Source organism: Ptiloglossa arizonensis, chromosome 7 (assembly GCF_051014685.1).
Source record: "Ptiloglossa arizonensis isolate GNS036 chromosome 7, iyPtiAriz1_principal, whole genome shotgun sequence".
NCBI lineage: Eukaryota > Metazoa > Arthropoda > Insecta > Hymenoptera > Colletidae > Ptiloglossa > Ptiloglossa arizonensis.
Window position 1 is genome coordinate 12,990,426 of NC_135054.1, and position 26,754 is coordinate 13,017,179.

General features: G+C 38.3%; 2 protein-coding genes across 4 annotated transcripts in view; one reads left to right on the forward strand and one right to left on the reverse strand.

Annotated features, from left to right (window-relative positions):
• The window catches only part of Orc3 (origin recognition complex subunit 3), a 142,037-nt gene extending 116,925 nt beyond the window's left edge, over positions 1 to 25,112 (forward strand). The window contains exons 16-19 of the mRNA XM_076317364.1: positions 21,423 to 21,632; positions 21,811 to 21,960; positions 23,007 to 23,100; positions 24,741 to 25,112. The gene's annotated coding sequence lies outside the window, so the exon portion shown is untranslated. The remainder of the gene's footprint in view (positions 1 to 21,422; positions 21,633 to 21,810; positions 21,961 to 23,006; positions 23,101 to 24,740) is intronic.
• The window catches only part of Fas1 (fasciclin 1 Fas1 domain-containing), a 411,004-nt gene that overhangs the window by 123,643 nt on the left and 260,607 nt on the right, over positions 1 to 26,754 (reverse strand). For all 3 annotated transcript variants that reach the window (XM_076317366.1, XM_076317367.1, XM_076317365.1), the window contains exon 2: positions 7,138 to 7,273. In XM_076317366.1, coding sequence (XP_076173481.1) covers positions 7,138 to 7,273 — 136 coding nt within the window. The remainder of the gene's footprint in view (positions 1 to 7,137; positions 7,274 to 26,754) is intronic.

The following is a 26,754-nucleotide window of genomic DNA, read 5'->3' on the forward strand; positions in this document are numbered from 1 at the left end:
GTGTGTTCTGTTATCGCTGTTCACTTTCATCGATCATAATTACACGTACAGACGTGTCTCAGACTACGATCCAAAGATATATTTTATCTACTCGAAGAAACGAGTCGAGTACATTTTTTTTTTCATGGCAGCTTTTGTATCCGAGGAAATTAATCTTAAATATTGAACGGGGCACTGTCTCCTATCGTAGATGTTTCTTATATTTATGAATATACAGTAGTGTCTCTAAAAGGACATGTTTGCTCTCCGAAGAAACAATCGAATAAATTTAGAATCAATTTTTGTACACCAACTTGTGTATTTGACTAAACTGATCTTCAAAATTGGATAGGTTGTTTCCTATTACAAATCTCTTTTATTATATTTATATAGTACGTGCATACTGCACAGAGTAGTACCTGGATAAAAAAATGATATTCTCGAAAATTGCAAATATTTTACCAATCGAGAAGAATCATTCAATTCGAAATTCCACGGTTGTGCGCAAACGTTGAAGAAGCTTTCCTCGTAAGACCTGAAGACTTACAACTAGAACGTGGTCGAATTCTCTTACGTCTCGGATCGTCTTCGCGATATTAATGTCATGTTTCCTGATAAGGGAAGTGACGCGCAACTGTTCCATAAAATGAGCGCTAATAATTGCCCATCGTGCCGCGCGAAAAACTCTGCTCAACGGTCGAACATTTTTCTTCGAGCGGGGAAGTTTTTACACGGCTTAATCGAGCCACGTTTCTCGTTACCCTCCACGCGACGAGGACCCTCGAGTATTCCAGGCATTCGCGGCGTTGAAGGGTTGGTATCTCTGCGCGAAGCCAGTCAGACGGGAGCCTAAAAAGAGATCCGCCTTGTGAATGACGATTATCCGTCAGTGACTCGGCTTGGCTGCCGGCGACGAAGGTTACAAATACTCCAGGGCAGCCCTTCTTCGCGCGGAACGCGGTCCTTGTCTCCACCACCCCAGACACGGGCATTCATCGTGAATTAAACGCGAAGGAGACCTAATGAGTGTCGTCGCCCATCTCCACTTGCGCACGGCTGTGACCAGTGATGGATTTTTGATTCCCTCCTTTGCGCGTCATCGAGCCATTTTCGGAGAAATTTCAGCTCCGATGACGTTAATAAGGTTGAGTTTTAAGAACAGTATTTTTTTTACCGTGTATTATTTCACTTGTTTTATATTTATTCAATCGAGCCATTTTCGTAGAAATTTCAGCTTCGATGACGTTAACAAGGTTGAGTTTTAAGAACAGTATTTTTTTATTGTGCATTATTTTATTTGTTTTATATTTATTCAAGCGAGCCATTTTCGTAGAAATTTCAGCTTCGATGACAGTATTTTTTTACCGTGCATTATTTCATTTGTTTTATATTACTTAATCGAGCCATTTTCGTAGAAATTTCAGCTTCGATGACGTTAATAAGGTTGAGTTTTAAGAACAGTATTTTTTTATTGTGCATTATTTTATTTGTTTTATATTTATTCAAGCGAGCCATTCTCGTAGAAATTTCAGCTTCGATGACAGTATTTTTTTACCGTGCATTATTTTATTTGTTTTACATTTATTTAAACGTTGTTATTAAACGCGTAAGAATTAATGGCACGGTTACGTTTGTATTCAAAACGTTACGTAAATATAAATAAATAGACGATAACGTTCAATTGGTGAAGAAGATGCCAAATATTGTCGGTTGTATTAATAAACTTGCCTCGTTATTTAAAATTTTGTAATTGTTGATGTTTGATTCGGTTAAATATTCAGATTTTGCGAAGGGGTTTAAAAATTTAATATGCTTGGTTGAAACAGTCCGTGAAAGCTAGCGAATGAAATTTAACAAAATTTACGAACGAAGCTTTGGCGAACGTGTGGTGCGATTTGCAACACAGCTGGATCGTCAATTGGAGGTTTTATTAAATTTTTAATAATTTAATTATTTTTATCTCGATCGATTTAGCTCGATTAACTTTCTAAACATTTTGAGCAAACAATTTTATACAAATGTTGGGAATATTAATTGATTCGAGGTATCTTTGTTATATTTATTTGATTAAAAGTTACATTACAATGATTATTTTATTTTGTGTCCAATTGTGAATATTTTTGAACATTACGTTTTTAATAGAAATGCTATTGACTGACTATGCAACGACCTATACCGCTTGTTAGACAAAGCCTCGATCTATTCAGTTTGTCTGGCTAGTCGCCGTACTATTCTACTTGTCCGATCAGGTACGGTCTGATTATCTACTTGTCACCTCCGTACTACTTGTCTGCACAATGATTACGCTATACTACTGTTTTCCTACTAGCCACTTTTCTATGCTACTTACCGAATCGAACATTTCCTCATTTTTTTAACTTGCTCGAATATTGCTCAATTCTACTTTTTGGTTGGATAATATCAGTACCCTTGCTTTAAATTCGAAGACTTAAACATATAAAATAATAATACCAGTTTTGAAAATCGTAGTTACTAAGATCGAAATGATTTATCATTTAAGATTGAACTCACGGTAAAGTTAACTTCGAATAATATTGAAAGTAACCTCTTTTCGATAAGTTATGAAATATAGTTATCCATTAACTGTTATATCGAACAGAATGATTGAAAAATTCAGCACGATCGAGCAAAGAAAATCTCGTCAATTTCCAAACGGAAGATTTTCGTCAGATGTTCGAGACAGCTCGAAACGTTTCAAATTTGTCACATTCCGCACCCCATAACACAAAACGACAATAACGACCGGTCGTATAAAAGAGTCGAATGTTTCCTCTTAACAACTCGTCGTTGCAAGGCGCAGTACCTCGTAAATCAAATCGATTAACGAGAAATTACAGTCGAGAAACAGCATTCCGAAACTTCGTCGCAGATATTGTCGCGGTATATCGAAGACTCGGAACCCCCGTTAAAAATTTTATTCTCGCCCCGGCAACGGAAGATTGAAGCGGCAACGATTTTCTAAAATCTACTTCGCAATATTTCCGAAGAATCGGTCTCCTATGAAAGATATTTTCGAAAATATTGACTCGCGAAGCACGGACAAGTTTCTTAATTTCAGCTTCCTTCGAGGAAGTTCTCGAAGGGTAAATATCTCCCGAACGGGATATTAAAAGGGTAAATTTTTGTTTAACAAACAGCAACCAAGCCGGGGAGGGGTTGGTCGGTTGGTTTTACAAGAAACGAAGCAACTGTTTCGTTAGCTCTCGCTGAACAAGATTCGAGAATTTTATTTTCGCCGGTGTTCTGTTTCGTCGGGAAGGTAGCAATTATTTCGTGTGCAATTAACGGGCACAACGAATCCGTCGAGTTGCGGGGACTGCGATTTCAATAAAACCTGTTGTGAACTGTCGCGAATGAATGTTTTCTCATCTGCCGGCAGAATTAAACCCGGAATGAAATTTTTGTCGTACGGCCGGGGTGACTCGAGAGGCATCTCCCTTCTCGCTCGGGGCATTTTAAACGCGCGAAGGAAGTTTCCTCGTAAAACGGCAACGCCCTTCTTAATTCGTTGTTTCCTTCGCGGGCGAGTTTTCGTCGCGACGGGGTTGCTGATCGTGGAAATCGCCTCGAGCTACGTAGGGTCGCCCCGGATATAGGAAATCGTCCCGCGCAAGAGGACACGGTTGTAATATCAAAGATTCATCACGCCCACGCGTCGAATTGCACTTCCATCGGTCAATTGCCCCGAACTGATACACGCAAGCGCGTCAAACCGGAAGGAAACGCCAATATTTTGTTACGGGATTATGTGTTGGATCACGTCTACACGAGTCTGACTCAATATTTACCAAAATACAGCGTGTGGACACTGTTACTCCATATTACTGTTAACTCCCTGTTGAATAGTATACCGGATCGGTGATACAACAAAAGGAAACTCGTATAAATATCGCACGAACGATTTGTGCCGATTCGTATCCGAAATTCCGATAAATTATGGGATCGGAACAAGCGATTTATTATTCGAGGAGCGATTCCACGTTCGGGTGGGAATCTTTCGAAGAATGTAATTTAATTCGTCGCGTGTCCGATGTTAAATAATCTTTTAAACGATTGTTTATTATCGAGGACTTTTTCCCGCGTATACTTGGAATCGTTTGAATATCGTCTCTGTATTCCTACGGATCAATTATCAATTTAATACATACGAAATTATAATTCATACTACGTTCTTGTTATTATTCAGAGAGATTCATTAACTCTCAATGAATCGAAATCGAATATACTTCGATGTGACGTTTATTTTCGAATCGTCTATAAATTATAATAAAATACTCGAAAATTGTTTAGTTAATTTGACACACTGCGGGTACAATTTCAATATCGTATGCAGATTCTTACGTATTCTCCTCTTTACTTTAGAGTTGTTCATCACATTTCTCAATAATGTTAGCCATTTTCTGGAATGAAATCTACCCTTATTGTTCCGTAGACGACTTCAAACGTTGAAAATCTTCAACTATAAATTAATTGTCCATCATCTTTTGAAAACAAAATGGAAATGTTACAACCGACCACCCCACAGAATGATTGACAGTGCTAGCCTTAACTCTCTTTGGAGTTGATAGCACAGTTATCGAGATAACTCTTTTGTTTATTTTATCTTTTCTTCTATCGAGTCTAGAAATATTTTAATTGTTAAATATCGTGGTGGAAGTGCAATAGAATGGCTATAGACTCGTCGTTGTAAACTTTGCTCGAAATAACTGATTCCATCACGACTTCTCCACACCTGATCGGCGCTTGACAATTAGAGGAAGTCCTATCCTATCCTTCACAGCGGTTGACTGCCATAGCATCCGAATCCGCGACTTGAATGGAATTGGGACCGCACACGATTAAACCCTCCCTGTTACCCGATCGTCTAAGGGGAGGTCGTTTCATCCCTGTCCTTGTTTCTTGGTCTGTGTCTGGTGGGAAATGTTCCTTCTATCGACGCAGACAGCAACGAGCAAAGACGACTATCGTGGCTGATGGTTGTAGGACAATCAATCGGTCCTAATTGAAATTATTCAGAAGATTTCGAATTTCCTGATCGAGAGACTCCAAATCGATGAAAGTAATTCCCTCGAAGGGTTAAAGCTTCGCTTCCAGCCTTTTACAAGGAATAATGTGCTGTGAAAGTTAGTTTTAGGTGGATCAACAGCCCCAAGTAACACTGATGCAAAATTAATGTTAACACAGAAGTCTTTCTAGTGTTGGATAATTTAAAACACTTTTATCCGAGTGCATTTATTTTACACGATTCTATTAAAAAAATAAATAAATAAAGGTGGCCTTGAAAGTTTCAAAAGAAAAGTGATTTACAAAATACATTCTACAAGCTTTTGGACGAGATTGTACGAAATAAGAAAAATCCATAATAGTCTCTGCTAACATAGTCGTGGTGATCGAGTTACGCGATTCACCCTATACGTGTTACATATTGTCAGTAAAATTAAAAGTGAAAAGCTCTTGTGCGTACTGCACTCCGTTCTGCCAATCAGGATCATACGAGAACAAGTGCAATCGATACTCCATCCATCGCTCTCGGGGAGCATTCAAACATTTTGGTATTCTCAATCATACGCTTCGGCTAAATAATTAAACAACCACGTAATTGTACGGATTAAGAGTATTCGGTGTCATTGTACGAGCTGTTATCACTACGCACGGAACGAGATGCGTATGTTAATTGACAAAGCAGCGAGTATGACATCATGAATTCCGACACGTTGCGAGCTCCATCATGAGGGATTAGACGATCTCAGTCAATCGTAATAATGCACCGAAGGTGCCCCGATGGCATGATTGTATTTTAGATGTGACCGGATACCTCCATCGGGACATGCACTATTATCTCTGAGTCAGGCCATCGGCTGGATCAGTTTAGGAAGTGAAAATTAATTCATTAAGTACAACACAACTCGCATAAACTAGTTCACACAAATAAAGTGCAGTTCTGAGCTAATTGCAACCAGATAACAAAATCCTTCCCAGGAGGGATAATTGTGGTGTATATAACAAATGTTGCGAATTGAGTTTGCAAATTTTTCGATGGTCAACAAGTTTTTAATAAAAGTAACGGAAATATTCATATTAGAATTTCTTAGAATTTACAAAAATTGTTACTACCGTTATATCGATAATGTTGATTTTTAAACACGAATATAACAATCTACATTCTCAGTTTACTCAATTTTTTTCGTACTATGTACGTTGATTTGTACACTTGATTCTGAATTACTCGCGCGAGAAGATTGCCCCTAAACGAGCAGTACCCGCTTACGTGCAATCTTCTCGCACACGTACTGTATATACACCACAATCCTTATTTAATCGTAACGGTTCCGAGCGTAGCAAACGTTAAATGTATATACAAGTACTTTTTAATAGATTTTAAATATTCAATTCGCCGGTACAGTTTTACCAACAACATACTTACGTTAATTAACAAATATCCAGCGCGAATTAGATTTCCACGAAACCGGCTAAAAGCCTTAGCAGAGGTTCGTAAAGACTAATATCACTTGGCAACTTGTGCCCTAATAAAAGTTAACGCACTTACAAGGGTGTAAGTAAACTACAACACAAACAGTGGGTGTATTCAGGCGGGCATTCGCGAACGCGGCGAAAGCTTCTGTAATCCGAAACCAGAAAGTATCAATATTGGGCGAGCATTAAAGAATCTAAAGTCAAAGATATTGACTTGCTTTTAGAGAGCCGCATTGAATAAGCCCGTTAATGCGCCCGAATATCTCTTTCGCTGCGGAAAATTCGCTGAAAAACTGTGTGTACATTTACTCACAGAAGTAAGCGAAAATTCAAATTTTAAATCCAATGACGAGGCCGCCGATTCCTCGATGCATGAAACAGCTCGATAAATCTCGTTTTGTGTTTTTATTTCACTTCTGTGCATTCCACGATAATAACCACGCAATCTTTTGGAACACCAAATTTCAAATTCGAAAGATTTCCAATTAATCAAATAAAACTGATCATAGAGTTCCATGAACAATTTGTAATTTTCTCCGAGACTTCGTGCTTTAGGTAAAATTTTAATAGCGAATTATCTGGTTGCAATTACTATTCGTTTCGAGTACTCGCGAAATAACGATAGAAGTGTTGTATAAAATGCATTCGAGATCAGAAACTTACACATGTGATAGAGCAACAGATTCTTCGTAGTTCCGTTGTATTTCTGGAAAGCTCGATTCGTGGGCGCGAACAGAGTTACGTGACGATACGTAAGCGTAGTGTTCGCCACCTGACTGGCCTCCAGCAGTTGGTAAAACTGTAACAGAAAAATCGGACGTGTTCTTATTCGATCATCTCGGTGTTCCACAATCACATCTCAAAGGACGTTTGCGTAAGCGACGAATCGCAATTAAAAAAGAGGTAAGAGAGGGGACCGCCATTGATTTCTCGTCAGGGGTCGACATATCTTCGCGCAAGGACCACCACGGGGACCAACTGAGTGGAGTCACGGAGGATTAAATGCGCGATTGTACGCGCTGAATTAGTGATTCACGTTCCGCGCGGGCAAAGGCGTTTAATCCGGCGCGTCGAATGAAATTTGCCAGGGTCTTTCGTCTCCCCGAAAATTTTCACAAAGGAAGCTCGTTAGTTATCAATGCGTAATTAACCCTGCGCGAAGTCGATTCTAACCGTGGAGAACATCGCCGGCCGTGAGTCACGTTTTCTTCGTTGCGCGAAACGTAAAAACATGGGAGAGCTTTCGTCCGGGAAACGACGAAATATGTTTTTGCACGAAAAAGGACCAACCGTTCGTTAACTTCCTGCGAACCTTTTGTTCGTTGACTTCTTGCCGGACATAAAATAACGATCTTATCGCTTCTAAGAAAATTCCGCCAGAAATAAGAAAGGTAAAGTAAAACCGACCTCGAACAGAAAAGAGACATTACGAATCTGGAATAACTTCTTCACGTAGACGTTTATTTTCTTTCTCGTATTTATACATTTACATTTACATAATATTACTAAACTTACTTGTTTAAGTTTCACTGGATGTGTGTAATTTCTTTTACAATCGATCGAAAATGTTCTATTGTTACACGCAAGTTCAATTGTATTTAATTTCTTACGATTCGATCGAGAAATTATTTCGATTTTGTACTTTCTTTTTTCATTTATTTTCTAAATTACTACAGAGAGTGGATATTAAGGTGTAATAAATATCGAGCTTGCAAAGACCTCGATGAATGAGAATAATGTCGAATGAGAATAGTTTTACGCTGAAGAATCGTGGCAGTAAATTCTTCATCGCCGGAATTACTATTATTCTAGAATTGTCCACCGGGTTCTTTCAACGCGACTAAAAGGGTGGGGCTAACTGGTCGTCGGTTAAAATTGATGGTCGAATCGCGACAGGTGTGTGTCAGCAACAATGTTGATTCTCCAGGACAGTCCATGGTCCATTTATTATAATGCAAAAACTACAAAATTTCAAATATTCAAAATTCATATTTTATTTCAAAGCTTTTCCACGCAATACGTCGAAAATCGATCAGCATTTTAAAGGAAAAATTCACCGGAGGAAACATAATCATTTTCGATATATTATTTAAACAGAGAGATATTTGTGAAACTTGTTCAAATTGTTGAATTCGTTGTTAAAAAATATACAATTCTCGTATTTAAACTTTTGTTACACACCTATTGGTTTTTTCATATATTGTTCGAAATAGGTATTTCATCCCTACTCCACCCACAGTTTTCATCCTTTCCAATATGGATGTATGCTGATAAAAAAATTCATGTGCAATATTTTTGCGAGAACCATTTCCTACGGAGTTTCATCAAAATCGGTGATTAACACTTTGGGGTATTTTTTTGTTAGTCAAGTGCATGCCAAACTGTTGAATTTTCAAAATTGATTTTCTACGCAATGCTTTGTTTCCCAGAAAATCTAAAATATGAAATGCCATTGTTTCGTGTAGGACTTGGGTTTTGGAGAAAAATTTTGTTCTAGATGTTCGATTCATTTTTACTCTCTGCCTGTTATTACTAACGGGACACCCGATACGTTGGATGGACAAGCAAATGACAGTTTCACACGTCAGGTTAAGGTGCAGCCTAGTGTTAACTTTTAAAAAAAACAGATGATCATTGTACGAACAATTTATCGAACTTTAAATAAAACTTTTAATACAAATTTGATTCGTAACTCGAAATTTCAATTCGGACAAAAATTCTACTTCCCTCTTCGATTCTTTCGAAATATTTTTACAGCTCAATGAAAGTTTAAAGATGTTTCTTAAAACTGTCAACTTTTGCACATTTTCAGATTTACCTTGACACAATTTCAGCCATTCTCTGTTCACGAATGCGTTGAAATTTCTGTTAAAACTTTATTGTAACATTTGTATCTCGTGCCGGCTCCACAATTCAGAAACGAAGAATTCAAGGAAAATACCGCGGGAACACGTATCGCGGGAATGCATGTGCATCGCCTAAATAAATGTTCGTTCCCCGTCTCGTGCTTAAAACGTTGCACGACGTTAAAGGATTTTTAGCAGTGGTGCTTCACCGAGGCCAGACATTTCTTTTTCGGCTCTTGGCTCACATTCGACGTTTCTCTCTTTTAAAGCTGCCTTTCAAAGCAGCTATATCAAATTGTTGCTGGTGGAATAGCCTTTGATTTCTACAACTTAGTTTGCTTTGAGCCTTCGGCCTTCCAGCACGGTTTCAAAGGGCATTCTGACTCTTTATCCTGCGTTATTCTATGCTGTGCAGCGAGCTATTTATTGACATCCTTTTCCGCGCCGCGGATGCTTGTGAAATCTTCCACGGCGCGGAGCGTATTCTCCGCAAGGTCAAAGCCAAAAATATTTCTATCGACGCGATAAAATCAACGAGCTCTCTTCACCAAGTTGTGAATAATCCGACACTCGAACCAAGTTTTTAGATGCTAAGAAACTTGACAAATTTCAGCTCCTGTGAAATCTACTTTTCGATAAAAGGTGGAATTTTCAACCGAAACGAGGCAAAAATATACGTGGAAACTTAAACTCGAATAATTCGAGAATCGTTAATACTTGCGCGAGTCTCTACAATCTATAGAGTGTATCGTAATGAGAGGTACAACAGAGATATAGATAATTCTATGTGTAAAAATGAATCTAAAACGTGAAATAAAATTTTGTCCCATGGGGCACCGTTTACAAGAAAATTGACGTTGACAAGGCACGTGCTTGATGAAAATAATAACGTCTTTATGGTACCAATGAGTATTCAACATGAACAGAAATATTAAATAAAATATGATAGCCAGGTAAATACACGATGCAAACATTGCATACAAAGTGTAAATAGTTGTTTCTAAACATATTTAATTTAATTGAATAGAATTTCAATGGACGTGTGTCTTCTTGAAAATAAAACTTTGTAAAGAAAATTGAATTGTACATTTTCGTTTTGTATTTACACGTAGAAAAATTACTTCTCGGTTATGATACCGGAGTACCCTGTATATGTCGTAAGAGGCGCTCAGGAATAAGAAAAGAGACAGCGGACAAGACAGGTCTGTCAACGAGCGAAACTAATGAGTTAACGAGTTACATGTACCTTTTTATCGTGTCATAGGAGACCGACCTTTGGGTCAGGTAATTATTTTTCCCGTCCAACAAGCAACGTCCAATTGAATTTGTAGTTAAATCGATTGGTGGGCGGCCAAGGCTGGACTGGCTATTAGCCGGTTTAATTAGCATGTCCCAAGGGTCCGGAAATAGGGCAGCTGTAACGACGTTTACCAGCGTCATCGCAATGTTCCTCGTTCGAACGTATACCGTTACTTCCAGCAGTCGACGAACGACTTAAAAAGACTTTTCGAAATAATTGTGACGGTTCCTCGATGGTGAAAATAGGTGGAACGATGCTGGAAATCGATACAACGCTTTCTGCTGGATAATTAGTTAGGGTAATTTTTGCTGGCTCGCGAATCGAAAAAGAAATTAAGGTTAAGTTTCCTCTCATAAAAATGCTGCATCGAAATATCATTTATACAAAATGGATAATGTCTTTTGTATAAAGTACGAAGACGAGATAATGTCTTCTGTATAAAATACGAAGACGAGGTAACGTCCTTTGTATAAAGTATGAAGACGAGGTAATGTCTTTTACATAGAATTTGAAGACGAGATTATACAGAAAAATTGAGTAGATAGAAAGATTGGAATATCGTTTCGGTGAAGTTGCCTGTTTGGGTTCGAGCACTGCGAATAAAATTATACGCCGTAATCAGAGTTTGCAGAAATTCCGTAAATGGTTCGATAGCTTGAATTAGGACCTGTTTTCATCGCGACGAATATTTCGAAAGAGAGTAGAACAGAAGCATGAATCCTCTCGTGGACTTGAGTAGATTTCGTCGTTTCAAACTTCGTAATGTTTCAAAATCGAGGAAGTATATCGATCAAGTATCTTTTTCGTCTGTACATTAATTACGTCTTGTTTCCAATTTTTTGTAAATATGTAATATTAAATACTATACATCGAAGTGGTCTAAAAATATAGGACAGAAACTTTCAATTTAATTCACTCCCACTACTGTTACAATTTCTACTTATTAACGTTTATTTTTTGAGAAGTATATTTTTGATGATCTGTGTAATCGGTTTATTTCGTTTTGTGTCTTCGGTGTCATAATTATGGGTTTATCTACATTAACGCAATGAAACGAATCCGATTGTCCCTTAGTTTAGTATGGCCGCAGGGTGTTTCTTATAAACGGATAGGAATAACACCGTATTATCGCGCAACTCGAAGGCGATCCGATCATTATGGAGCATACAGCTACGTAGATCGACCGCATCCTAGTTCTGCTTCCACTAATTAATCTGAAATTTCCTGCTGGCTTCGTCGACCGGGTTGTACAGCTAATAGACCACGGTCTGAATTCGCATTGCCAATTATCTCATCGTATACTAATTAACATCCACGAGCTTGAACGCAAAGTTGTTTAGATATTAATAACGATTTTACCTGTTACATAATTATACTTATTCTTAGAACAGTGTCTTGTTTAACATCTACACGCCCAAACGAAAATTCAGATACCACGAATGGAAACGCAAACACAGCGATTCGAAGATTCGTTCGTGATAAATTCCAAAATGTAATTGTTGTAAAAATGTTCGTTGCTCCTATTTTTGTCCGTGTTACTTTTATGGGATGTAATCTAGTTTTTCTTTTTTTTTTTTTCAATTTCGTTCCGAAAAATATCTCTGTGCCTATGATCTGGATGTGCGGCGCGAATAAATTTTCGAGTCGCTGTGTTTTACAATTCGAAAATATTACTTTTCGGCTCGATTCGCGCTGTTTTTATTTTTGTCGTTGCACGCGTTGTCAAGCGTAAATAAAAGGGGCGAGAATTGTTACTCGAGGTTGTAATCTCGATGTTTTATCTTTGGACATTTGATCGAGATAGAAGTCTTCGCTCTGAGCGATAACAAGAACAATGAACGATAGTTTAAAAGTAAGCATTGATCTATCCGACGTCGAATAATTATGAAAGTGTAGGAAAATGTAAATAAATTTAATGCGAATTAAAATATTTTAATTTTCTTTCTAAATTGACAAAGAGAATAGTCCAAACACATCCTTAAAATAAATTGCGAGTCAAAGGATCCAAGTGCGATTCACCGAGTTCTAGAAATTCGGAAATGTAGACTATTTCGTAAGGTTAATATTTATACGCTTCTGCTTTAAAATAAACCGCAAGGCAAAGATACGGAGTGAAATTCTAGAAGTTCTAGAAGTTCGAAAATACTGAGTATTTCGAAAGGTTAATTTTCGTATGTGTTCGCTTGAAAATAGCTCACAAATCGAAAGATTAAAGTGCGGTTCAAAGAGTTCTATAAATTCGAAAATGTACAGACCGTTTCGTAGGGTCAATATTTATTCGTGTTCGCATTAAAATAAATCGCCGAGCGAAAACTCCAAGTTCGATTCACCGAGTACTGGGAGTTCGAAAATATCGTGTGTTTCGAAAGTAACAATATTCCGTACGAAGAAACGGAATATTTTTCGTACGACAGGAATCGGTAATAAAATGCTCAATAAAGCCAGACGTGTACGTACACGACGCCGTATCGATGGTGTGTAATAACACACGGTAGACATCGATGTAACAAAGCGTTCCTCGAGAATTTATGGACTCGCGCGAGAATCACTCGCAGTCACGTAAAATGAATATACACGGTCGAATGTTTGATCGTGCGCCACCGTGCTACGGGATCCAACAGATCTCATCAAGTAGGATAAATTACCCCAAAATCTCCTCCCGATCTGCACGGAGCTTCTGCAAACTCGTCGGGAATCCGGGCAGAGCTTAGGATACGAAACTGTGCCGCGAGGTTGTTTGCGGAATTGAAGTAATCCGAGCTCCAAGGAGCAGAGATGCGCGATTAAAAAGGACCGGTGGGAAATTCGAGTGGACAGCACGGAGTCTCTTTCGCAACGAAAAACGTAACGTACTAAATGAAAACCTCGTCCGTGGACTTGTTAACTGTCCGCCACTGTTCACCCCTTGATGCTTTCAAACGTTCTTCGTGTAATTAAATTCCAAAAAAAAAGAAAAAGAAACTTTCTATCAGTTCGAGAATATTTAACGCGAATATCGAAGCATCGATCACCTTTCCACGAGTTGTCGAATAATTTCATTTATTCACGGCAGAAACGTATTCTAGTTCCATTGCAAGCACTACCTGTTTTCACGTGACTAGGTCAATTTTAACAATTTATTATTATCGAAACAATTAACCGTCACAAAAATCGTGCACGGTTAGATTCTGTAAGAATATTTACATACGAATACTCCAGTGTTTTATTCTTATTCCGAAGATACTATTAATAATAGTCTCGTGATTTCTAATCTTCCAAAGGGAGAGATTTTTTGAACACTTATGAAAACTTATCTGTCGAAACGTCTGCATTCGTTCAATGATAATTCCGATATTTAAACGTAATCTTAACCGACCAATTTCGCGGACCGTTTCATTCAATAACGGAACGTCACTTGGATGAAATCTTTTCCAATATTTACCAGATTAGACTCAGCAGTCCCACAGACGGTATACTAATATCGATAACACCGAGGTTATTAATAAGGAGTGAGGTGGATAGAAATCGAGCGATTAAATTCCAGCGATCGAAGTCGATTAGAATTATCGATACTCTTCCGGTGAAATTTCCACGTGACGTATGATACTCGCGCGACATTGGGTCCACCGGTTGATAATAGAGGTGATAATTTATATACGGTCGGTGTCCGTCATCCTTTCATCGAGCCGTTGGCAAGACGTATCGATGGTGCATCGCGTAAGTGCATCGAGATATTGAGATGTAAGCCACGTATTCAATATAAGAGCTTTCACCGGGTTCGGGCGATGTCTCACCCCCCCTCGTCTGGCCGTTCTGCACCCAACTCCGCCTCCCTCGGGCAACATTTCCAACAAACGCGCACCCGACCAATTTACAATGGAGCCGGTTCAACGGCGCGTGCAATAACGCGGCGAATAATGCATCCGCGCCACGCTCGGGATGTGCATCGCGTTGCAACGACAGAGACGACATCGAACCGCAAACGGTTCGCAGTTTCGCCCACCTCCACTCCCCCTAACCCCTTCCCCGACAAATTCAAAGAGAATGCTATCGTTCCCGCAATATCGTGAAATTTCACGTTTGTCGATCTGAGATACGCGTACGAACGAGGCAACCCACCCCACCCCACCCCCTCCACCCCCTGTGTATCTTCGCGCGAGAGTACGAAACTTGGGTAGCGTCAGGTTGCATTTTTGCGGATTTATCGAGGTCGAAGAGGTTCCACGGAGCTTTCCAAAGCTCCCGGTTCGAAAGTTACGAGGTTCAATGGTTACGATCGGTTGCGAACGATCGACTCTTCGAGGCTGAGGCACGTCGAAAAATTTACATTCGCGTCCTATACGACGTGACGATCTTTCTCGAATAGCATATTATCAAATTTAATCGTTTCTCACGTGCTTCGAAACTATTTATTGTTTTTTTTTTTAATTTTTTTTTAATTGTAGAAGTCGCACAATTTGATCGTTTTATTAGAAGACTTTGATCGAATTTAATAGTTTCTCAGGAACTTTCTAATCGTTGTTTCTTTTTCTTTTTTAAATATTGAAGATTGTTTAACTTGGTCACCTTAACGTAGGTTTCTATTTGTATTTAATAAATTTTTATCCAATTTAATAACTTCTCTTCGAGACCGCAGTTTCTTTTATGTAAATTACAGAAGTCGTTCCAATAAGATTAGTGCTCAGTTTTCGTGGCAGTAACATTAGTACCAAGAAGTAAATATTGGGAAAATATTGATCAGACTTTAATGATTATTTGTAAATTTTTGTACAAGCTTGCTTTAATGCGCGTCAGATCTTTTTGTTTTTCGAGATACGTAATTCGGTTAAAATTTTGCAAACATTTGATTTGCAAAGATTTTCATATCTATTACAGTAGTTTTAATTATAGATAATACATTATGCAATGGTTCGAAAAAGACTCGAGGAATACAATGTTAAATTGTTAAGTTACGATAACCCGTGTTATTGTTCATTGTATAACCATTGTATACCATTACCTTTTGCACTCCTTAATTTTTTCTTCCACCTACCAACAACTCCACAATTAATTTACAAAATAGAGAGTTTTGATGAAATGTTGTATCGTAATAGTGCAGAGCGTGTAACAAATACATTTTTCATTTATAATAAGTACTAAGGCAGTTGTATAATGTCGAATCTAGCTCGACGTTGGACTTGGTGCAAGAAATATGATGTCGAGCCACACTCGACATAGGAGTGGTAAGGGTTAATACTTCGTCCGACGCATGTCAAATATTATATTTATTTGACACAAGACACATTGCACACTTTATCTTCGCGTAGTTTATTTCTCGGTCTATTTCATGTTTCGTTTGTGCGCAATACTATAAACATTGTGCAGTGAAGATACCGAATAAACTAAATAAATCCAGAAGCACGGAAGTTTTCGTGTACTCGTTAGTGTTATTTATTTGATTTATTTTAGCTCGACATTGACAACAAGATTTTGCCAATTTCCTTGTAATTATGGGAAAAGTATCCTTCAAAATCTTGGATAGATTCAACATTATACAACTACCTTGGTACTTAATATAAATGAAAAATATATTTGTTACACGCCCTGCACTATTACGATGCAACATTTTATCAAAACTCTCTATTGGTTATTCGATTACTTTTCAATGCTTGTAAACACAATTATGGTACAAATTCATCATTTCTAAAAACAAGTTCACGAGTTCATTCAAATACCGTTTAAGCTCTCAAGGTAATGGACTTTAAGTATTTTAAACTTCAAGTTATAGGGAACAGTAAGTATAGTACTCTCGCGAAGAGATTGAGTCTGAAGTTATGGGAGAGTGGGGAAGGAAGCGTTCCTATTCGTTCAGGGATCATCTCCTCGGGCGCGTATGGGACAAACATACATCCTTTTCGAGCCCGAGGAGATGATCCCTGAACGAATAGGATATGTGGAATATTAAAGCTGTTTGCCTACTCGTTTTCGTAATAAAAATATGATCAAACATAATAATTTTTAAAAACTTACTTTTCATATGGTATCAAAACTAAATAAAAGATTAACCATTTACTTGAATTTTTGTTGCAGAAGATACTTGAATTTATGCAAAATATTTGTTACACTACAAACATTTTACGAACGAACAGATTTAATCATTTAAAAGGAAGTTGCATCTTCGAATGCAATATAAGTGGGATACATTGATTCACTTTTATTTTTAAACAATCTTTCGAATTAATTATTCAGTAGAGCCAGACGGAAATTAAAGAATCATTTATCATTTGAACCGATTATCCGGTAGACCCAGACTGAATTTAGAGAATTATTTATAATTTGAATAAATTATTCGGGCGATTCGGATTCATATTGAAAAGAAGAAAGACCCTCGCACAGATTTTAATCGTCGCGTGTATCAAACTCAGCGACGATCTCGTATTTATACCAGGATTCACGTTGGTCAATCAGCTTCGAAATAAATTTAACACGGCGCTCTCAGATTATCCAGATCAATGCGCATCGAGGACTTCTCGATGACGTGATTTTAGCGAGCATTGCCCGGCCATCCGCGCATGATACGGCGTATAATAATATAATATGCAAATTAGTAGTGTGCACGTTCCGGCTTCTCGAGTCTTCGCCCGCCGCGCAATATTTCCAACAAAAGCACACTTGGCCGATTTACAATGGAAGAGGGCTCAACGGTGCATGCAATAACGTGGCAAATAATGCATTCGCAATGCGTTTTCGATATGCGCGCCGCAGACGCAACGAAAGCCAACGAAGACGATATGAGAGGGCAAACAGCTTTCCATTCTCGCGTTGAATTGAACAATGAGATTTGTACGTGCACGGGGATCCTTACAAGTGTTTAATTTAATCATTTCCTACTAGCTTCGAAACGATAATTTCTTTGACAAGCTACAGAAATCGCTCGATTCGACCACCTTAATCTACCTGTCCATTCAAATCTAAACACCTTCGATCGAATTTATTCATTTCTCTCGAACTTCGAAACCACAATTTTATTTCCTTTAAATTACACAAGTCGTCCAATTCGACCATTTTAACGCAGTAAATTAAAGCTAAACACCTTTCATCGAATAATAATTTTTCACGAAGCTCGAATGCCACAGTATTTTTTTATAAATGACAAAAGTCGTCCAAATTGACCACTTTAAATAATTAGAGTGGTCAAATTCAATTCTACGGAGGTTCGCGAACTTTGAAAATTAAATTCTATCCAGTCCAGTGACTCGTGTCTCCATCACTCCAGTGAAAATTGTTCATTTTGTTACCAAGTTTCTTTATTTTCGTAGCGTAACACGACGACAGACGTTCATCACCTCGATTCTGTTTGTTACAAATTTTCGCAACCACGTGTGCGAATTAATTATTCAATGTTTCGACAGCTGCGTCAAAGTACAAAGTAATCGTCGAAATTGTTACAAATCCGTATCGAATTTCCAAGATTACATCTCACGGTCGGAGAATCGTATTTCATCGCGGTTGTATCGTTCGCAATTACAGTGTACCGTTGCGTGTTCCTTATCACTCGTGCGTTCATTAGCTCGGTGTTCTCTGCGTATATTAATATCGAGGAAAGGGACGAGAGGAACGGTGTGTAACGACGAAAGTGAAATGAAAAGAAACTCGAGGCACCCTTTCGCGACACGATACGCGAACCCTAAGACCCTAAGAACCCTAAGAAGGGGTGAATTGGTAAGGAGAGTGAGTCAAAGGTTCAGATTCTTGAACGAGCTGAAAGAATCGGAAACAAGGCGTTGTTCTCCGCTTTTTAACTTCTCATTTATTTTGCCGAACGTTGTCGAAAATTGTCGCGAAAAAATTACTTCGGATGCAGTACACTCGAATCGAAATTCCAATAACGAATTTGTTCGGCTCTCGATGGGAATCTGGACTAAAAATCGAAAATTACTATATTTTTCAAAGCGCTTTTATCTCTGGGAAATACTGAAGGTTATTAGATTTTCTAGCGCGCTTTTATCGCTAAAAAGTATCGAAGGTTACTATATTTTTTAACGGCCTTTTATCACTCACACTTTCGAACTTCAACCTGCATTTACCCTCGAATCTACGACAATGAAAAAATAAAAAAAGAAACCAATAGCGAATGTTTGGAACATCATCGATTAAAAATGCTTCGAAGCAAAGTTACCAAATTTTATAATTATCTTCCGATATAATTAAGCAATTGCTCTCTGAATGATTCGTTCGAACTCCAACGACAAGAAAATATAGAATTCGATTTTTCGATTCTCGATTCCTCGTGCACGATCGTTCTATCGAGCGACAGTGTATCTAAAAGACAATTTCCCTAATTCAAGCACCGATAAACTTTCATTTTCTTTCTCCCGTAACACTCGTCCGCAACGTGTCAAAAGTAGAGCTAATTGAAATTCAACGCTCTAAATTCTTTTTCTTCGAACCACCAGCGTGGAGAAATTTAATCATCTCCACGAGGAACGAGAGTAAACTATTGGGTTGTTCGTAAAGTAATTTCCTTTTCTTCTGGTGAAAATGAAACACAATTTGTTTTTAGAGCGTATAAACATTTTATTAAATTATATATTCTCTATTTTAGAAAACGAAATGACTCTCCGAACGACCGAATAAATTATAGATAATCGTAACATAAGAACGTAATTGCGTTCAATCGTAACATAAAATCAAAATCAGTCCTTAGCATCGTAATTGTAATTGACAACGTTTGAGAATCGTAGTCTCCATATACATATATATATATATATATATATTTTTTTTTTTCTCAATGAACGAGGATCGACCGTGCACGTATTTTCGTTTCACTTGACAATGCATTCGTTATGATCGCGCGGGGGTCGAAAAAAATAGGCGAGTTTCGATTATTCCGATTGCATTCGTGCTCAGTGGTTCGCGAACGACGGAGGGTGAAACGTTTATCCAACGAAGATTCCGCGTTCGATTTCGTCACGGGGGTGATATCTTTGGTTTCTGCGTTTCCAGGTCCCCGTTTGTAATTTCTGATAAACGCCGAGATACCGGCGGGAAATTCTTGTTACGCGTTCGTGACTCATCGGCGTCGGGTCCCCCATGCTAAACAACTCGAAGAAATGAATTTCTGCGCGGTGGCTCGACGTCCGACCGGCGCCAACGAGACGACCCCTCAAATTTGACCCCTTGCTCGAGGATCGTGGCTCCCTTGGATCATCCAGGTCTCGCATGACATCTCATGAATCCTTCTCCCTTGCCAGCTCCCTGATGGAATACCCTTAAAAGGGGGATGATCGATTGCCGATTCTAGCCGCGCCTGTGACGCATGGATAATTCGAAAATGATTATCGGGAAGCTTAATACTGTCGAAGCTGAATCCCGCTTGATTGGTCGCCGTCTCGCGTAAACAGGATCGCTCGAAAACAATCTGAGCCTGGAATACAACGATACTCTGCCAAGTGAAAGGGAAATAAATCGTAAGGGAAGATTTTTCTTTATTTTATATTTCGCGAGTGGATCGTGTTCGACACGATATCAGTCGTTCGACAATTTTTAGTGCCACCGTTTGTGCAATTTTTCACTAAATTCAGATTCCGGTGAGTCGAAAGGTAATAATGGTAATTGTTGTACGATTGATTTGGAAAGGATTATTTTCTTTTATTTGGAAGAAAATAGAGAAGTGACGTTAAAATTTCATAATTTCGCAATCCCGCAATTGTTAAACTCCAGCGATGTTTTATTAGAGAAGAATGGGTTATCCATACCATTCTGTATAACAAATTTTCATTCACAACCCCTTTTGTAATCCCTCCCCTTCAATTTTGAATACGACCGATCCTGACGAACGTCTGCCCACCGTAATACGAACCAACTTCCAAGTCACTGTACGTGACGTCTTGTATATCACTCTCGAGCGTAGATTACGTAGACTGTGATTCGCTGGTCCCTGCGATAAGAATTTCTCCCAAGGTACGAAAAACCAGCCGAAAGGAACACGCCGCTATAATAGGAATAAATTTCTGAGTCACTGTACGCGACGTACTGTATATCACTCGTCTCCAGCGTGCATCACGTACACTGTGACTCGTGGATTCGCGATAAGAATTTACGCGAGAGACCTCGAAATGAAATCCACCGCGGAGAGTGTACAGTTCTTGCGCTGTGTTACGCGATTTAATTTTAATCTTTCGCTTTTAATTTCACGTACGAATCTTCCCAACGGAAAGACGACTCGCGATACGTAGAGTCCCGTGGGACAGTTTCCAGGAATTCTGCGAACGGATGCGCGAGATGCGCGTGCGCCGCTGCACATTAAATGTCAGCCGTGTCGAACGCGTGTTGCGAATCGAAATGCGGAAACGCTATTACGATTATTTCGGTAGGCTTCCTTCGCTTAACGGTCGCATTAGCAAGCTCCCGGAAGTGGAGGAGCATTACTGGCATCGATATCCCCGCGGCTTTAATGGTTACGCTGAATATTGATTACCAATTAGTGGCATAATCAGCGCGATCCAAATAGTTAATGAGCGGCGGGGTTAAGTGCAGCCCCTGAAATTACTGGACCACTGCAGCTCCGCGAGCTCATTAACAATCGTTTCCTTGTTTTTCTCCGGACTCGAGTCCAGACGTTGAGAGAGAACGGTGAATTTTTCAGACGGTCCTTGATTTCGAAAGGAGTACACCACGCTCGTCGAATGATCGATGCTACTTAGATCTAGCAGAAGCGGAAAGATGACACACATCTGTGGAATGGTTTCAATCGATGAACATTCCATCTTCTATGCAAGCAGTTACTCTTCAATCGTCCAGGATTGACTAAATAAGGTATACATAAATGTTTTTTTTTTTAGACATTTCGAGGAACGTATCGTGGGATTTTTAATCGTGGAGAGAAACGGATAAACATTTTTGGTCCAGGCAAAATTCAAGTTCGAATCGTACGAGGAATTAGAATTTAACCGGTGGATGGAGCGTCTGATTGAATACGGTTCGAGACTACTTGTGGAGGTCAACTTCTCGGATACAGACAGTAGTGGAGACGAGGTGGAGTGTTCTAATGGGTAAGAATTGTATCTTTTGTATGCAATCATTTAGTTCAATAGTATCGAGAAAATTGGGCAATTTGAAAAAATAATAACGTTAATTGTACAAACGAATAAACATAGATATACTAATAATACATTGTTGTACAGTATTGGAACTTTATTCGAATAAAATTTTGCCTATGTTTGATTACAGGTTTTCGAAGAGTGGAACGTCTGACCCAGTACAAGTAGTCAACTTCTCTGTTGCGTACAGTAGATGCTCTGTGGAATGATTTGAATCGATGAAAATTCCATCTTCTCTGCACGCAGTTACTCTTCAATCGTCCAGGATTGACAAAATAAGGTATATATAAATGTTTTTTTCTTTTTTCAAGAATAGATAATATTTATTATATAAGAATATTCCCTATCATTCTAATACATTCTCGATAAAAGTTACAATTCACACACAGCGTGGAGTCTCGACACTTAGTCACCCACTAAACGACATATAACGCGTACTGTCATTTTCTAATAACAATACAATAATAATCAACGAATAATAACAACCATATAGCGCTCAATTCTTCTCAAGAATATTCGCGCGAATAATTTATCAACGAATAATAACAACCGTATAGCGCCAAATTCTTCTCATGAATATTCGCGCGAATAATTTATCAACGAATAATAACAACCGTATAGCGCCACATTATTCTCAAGAATATTCGCGCGAACAATTTATCAACGAATAATAACAACCGTATAGCGCTCAATTGTTCCTAAGAATATTCGCGGGAAGAATTTCTTTTAAATCGAAAATTTAATTCTTCCGAGGCTCGAATATTCGCACGGTCATCTCGCTGTAGAAAAGTATACTGCCTATTTTTCTTTCTTTCTTTCCTTTTTTTTTTTTTTCTTCAAAAAAGCCGCCAGTAGGGTGTGTGCCTTCACCAAGATTCGTGGCCCATATTTTTTCACGACAGGGTGGACGCACAAAGCGCGAATAAAATGGTCGCTGGACCGCACAAGAGCGTTTTTGCTAACCGCCGTTAGTATACAAAACGTAGAATGATGGAACTCCGTTCGGTCTTGTTGACCCGATTCTATATTCTCCGCAATTCACCGGGCGTTCACTCGAATTTTATTGACGTTGATCTCACCGCGAGGAGCCGTGTTTTACCCGCGAACGATGGCGGCGGTGGTGACGGCCCTCCACGTAAATTCCTTTTTCAGTTGTCCGCCCGAGCTTTGTTTTACAGTTTGCTTTAATCACCGTGCGGCGCTCGCCCGATGTATTTGTTCTTCCTTTATGAGTGTCGTGAATAACCAATGCCACGAATCGCGTCGCATTTCAGATATAAAGCATCCAGATTCGAAGCTTTTAACGGTAATGGTACTCTGTTCCAGTGTTGACACAGCCGTCGTCGAGGGGCTGAGATGTTCGACGAAGGGATGCACGGACTGTCATTAAGGAAATGTCCTCTGCGTGACGCGTTTATTGGTGAGTCCTCGCACGGATAAATTGCATTATACTTGTACATGATATGGTAAATGGTCTCCATTATCGAGTGCCTCGAAACGGAGTGAAAAAAGTTTCCGCGTTGCACCGACGATGGTTCTTTTCAATTATAGACAATTTGTAAAGAGGATATGAATTTTTACAAGAATTGTATCTGTAATAGAAGCAATCTTATTCTCTCTATCGGTGGTTTTCAGTAAGATTTTGTTATCCATTTAATTTTTAGACGAATAATTCTGAGTTTTAAACCCCTTTGTTCCATAAATTTATTTACTTGCTACTTTTAGCGGGAATTATAGATAAATGGTTGACGAAGGAAACGAAACAGTTAATGGAGATTTACCATAAATGTTTATTGGACTATTCGGCGATCTTTATTATTTTATAGTCTTGATCAGAATTCCAAAAGAAAACACGCTCACGGTGTGTATTTTATAAAGTAATGTTCATTTATCTGATTTTATTTTTGAATTTAATTTTATTCGGTGTTTTATAACACGAAAATTTCTCGACCTTCTGTCAATGAATCACGTCAATATTCGAGCGGTCTGGTTTCAAGGAAATTTTACATTTCAAACTTTTATCCCAAATCGTTCAATAATTTCCTCCATTTATGGTTATGGTTACAGTCGTGGTTAGAATAATTTCAGAATTAGTACCACTTCCGTTCTACTTCGGTGCGGAGACTGTTCCTTTTGCGGTAGAAAATTCCTGTTCAAAAAATTGTATACTTGCCAATTTGCAATTTAAAACACAAGCTTTCGACTTTAAGAGTCTTAGCGAACTATTATGTTCTAAGCTAAAAAAGACTTTGTGCACAAATTTGTCCCCGTTGGCACTAGGGGGTGCTTAATTTCCGGAACGTTCGTTATAAATGCGAAGTTGTTACTTAAAGTGTAGTATAGCTATTTCACACTTTCTGAACTTAAATCATAAAATTCATTACTATTTACACGCGGCGTCTATAGGGACCCAACTCGTTAGCAACCGGATATTTTATGATTTCTCTGGCAAAGAATGATCAAATCCTTTTTGCAGAGGAAAAATAGAGATGCAGAATATCATAACTAAAATTGTTTTTTTTTCGGTGTAATTGATCCTTAGAAAATTTTTAATTTCATTTTGTAAAAGTTGAATATTGTTCAACGAATGAAGACAAATGTTTAGATTATCAATGACAAGGATAATGACAACTGTCATTTATATTTGTAATCTGTCTGTTTCGTTTAATATTTAATAGAAATAAAACAACAAACATCTAAAACGAAAAAATATTGTATATAATATTATTTAAGCAAAATAACCATTGTTGAAAAATTAAAAAAGTTGAGTAGGAGTATTGTCTCTTTATCGATTATCTAGATAGTAATATGAAATAAGTATTTAAGGTAACATCGAATAAACAACTACTTATACAGGTGAAGCATGTAAAACACCTGACGATAAACGTATTTTATATCCCAATTCTCTTAATTTATAATAAAGATTAAATCTATGAAAATTATTATTTGTTATATCTAATTGTTAAATGATTCTATCAGTTGCCATATCAAAAAGTATTATCAAATTTTATGTATACTTACAAAAACACATTTCTCAATAGAAATATTTTATGTTTACAGTTGCTGCATCTACTGCTACTACTACTGCCGCTAATACTATTCTACTCTGGCTACTACCGATGCTACTCCAACTACTTCCACTACCACCACTACTTCCATTACTGGCATTAACACCACTACTGTGTCTACTGCTACCACCGCTATTGCTACTATTGATACATCTATCACAATCGATACTGCGGCTACTACAACTACTACTACTACTACCACTACTATTACTACTTCTACTCCTGCTGCTACTGCTGCTGCTGCCATTGCTGCTATTACTCCTTCTACTACTGCCATTTTTCATTTCCCCCCACACCTACAACTATTATTATCACAGATTATTAATATTACTGTTACACATTCCCACAATAATGTTTATTACTATTGGCGTCAAGACAATAATTGTACAGTATCATTCGTTAAAAATAAACTTATTTAATAATACATCAAATGAGTCTCAACTTATTTCATTCTCCTTTATAACTATCAAAATATCACGAATATCTTAGAAATGACGTCATTTCCAAGAATCCACGAAATAAGAATGACTTCTAGAATATTATGTTCTCCTGATACCAAAGTTCCAAAATATCGAAAAATTTAAGCCGAAGTTCAGTAATTCATTCGAATTTCCCGCAAAATTTGAATTCGCGGAAATTCCAGGAATTTGACGTCATTTCCAAGAATCCACGGAATAAGGATACCTCCTCGCACATCATGTTCTCCTGGTACCAAAGTTCAAAATTCTCGAAAAATTTTAGTTAAAGTTCAGTAATTCATTCGAATTTCCCGCAAAATGGTATCAGGAGAACATGATGCGCGAGGAGGTATTCCTATCGTGCCATTTCTTGGAAATGACGTCATTTCTGAGAATTTCCCCGAGGCGCGAATTTTAAACGAATTTCTGAACTTTAACTAAAATTTTTCACGGTTTTCGAGACTTTGGTATCAGGAGAACATGATGTGCGAGGAGGTATTCCTATCGTGCCACTTCTTGGAAATGACGTCATTTCTTGGAATTTCCCCGAGGCGCGAATTTTAAACGAATTTCTGAACTTTAACTAAAATTTTTCACGGTTTTCGAGACTTTGGTATCAGGAGAACATGATGTGCGAGGAGGTATTCCAATCGTGCCACTTCTTGGAAATGACGTCATTTCTTGGAATTTCCCCGAGGCGCGAATTTTAAACGAATTTCTGAACTTTAACTAAAATTTTTCACGGTTTTCGAGACTTTGGTATCAGGAGAACATGATGTGCGAGGAGGTATTCCTATCGTGCCACTTCTTGGAAATGACGTCATTTCTTGGAATTTCCCCGAGGCGCGAATTTTAAACGAATTTCTGAACTTTAACTAAAATTTTTCACGGTTTTCGAGACTTTGGTATCAGGAGAACATGATGTGCGAGGAGGTATTCCAATCGTGCCACTTCTTGGAAATGACGTCATTTCTTGGAATTTCCCCGAGGCGCGAATTTTAAACGAATTTCTGAACTTTAACTAAAATTTTTCACGGTTTTCGAGACTTTGGTATCAGGAGAACATGATGTGCGAGGAGGTATTCCTATCGTGCCACTTCTTGGAAATGACGTCATTTCTTGGAATTTCCCCGAGGCGCGAATTTTAAACGAATTTCTGAACTTTAACTAAAATTTTTCACGGTTTTCGAGACTTTGGTATCAGGAGAACATGATGTGCGAGGAGGTATTCCAATCGTGCCACTTCTTGGAAATGACGTCATTTCTTGGAATTTCCCCGAGGCGCGAATTTTAAACGAATTTCTGAACTTTAACTAAAATTTTTCACGGTTTTCGAGACTTTGGTATCAGGAGAACATGATGTGCGAGGAGGTATTCCTATCGTGCCACTTCTTGGAAATGACGTCATTTCTTGGAATTTCCCCGAGGCGCGAATTTTAAACGAATTTCTGAACTTTAACTAAAATTTTTCACGGTTTTCGAGACTTTGGTATCAGGAGAACATGATGTGCGAGGAGGTATTCCAATCGTGCCACTTCTTGGAAATGA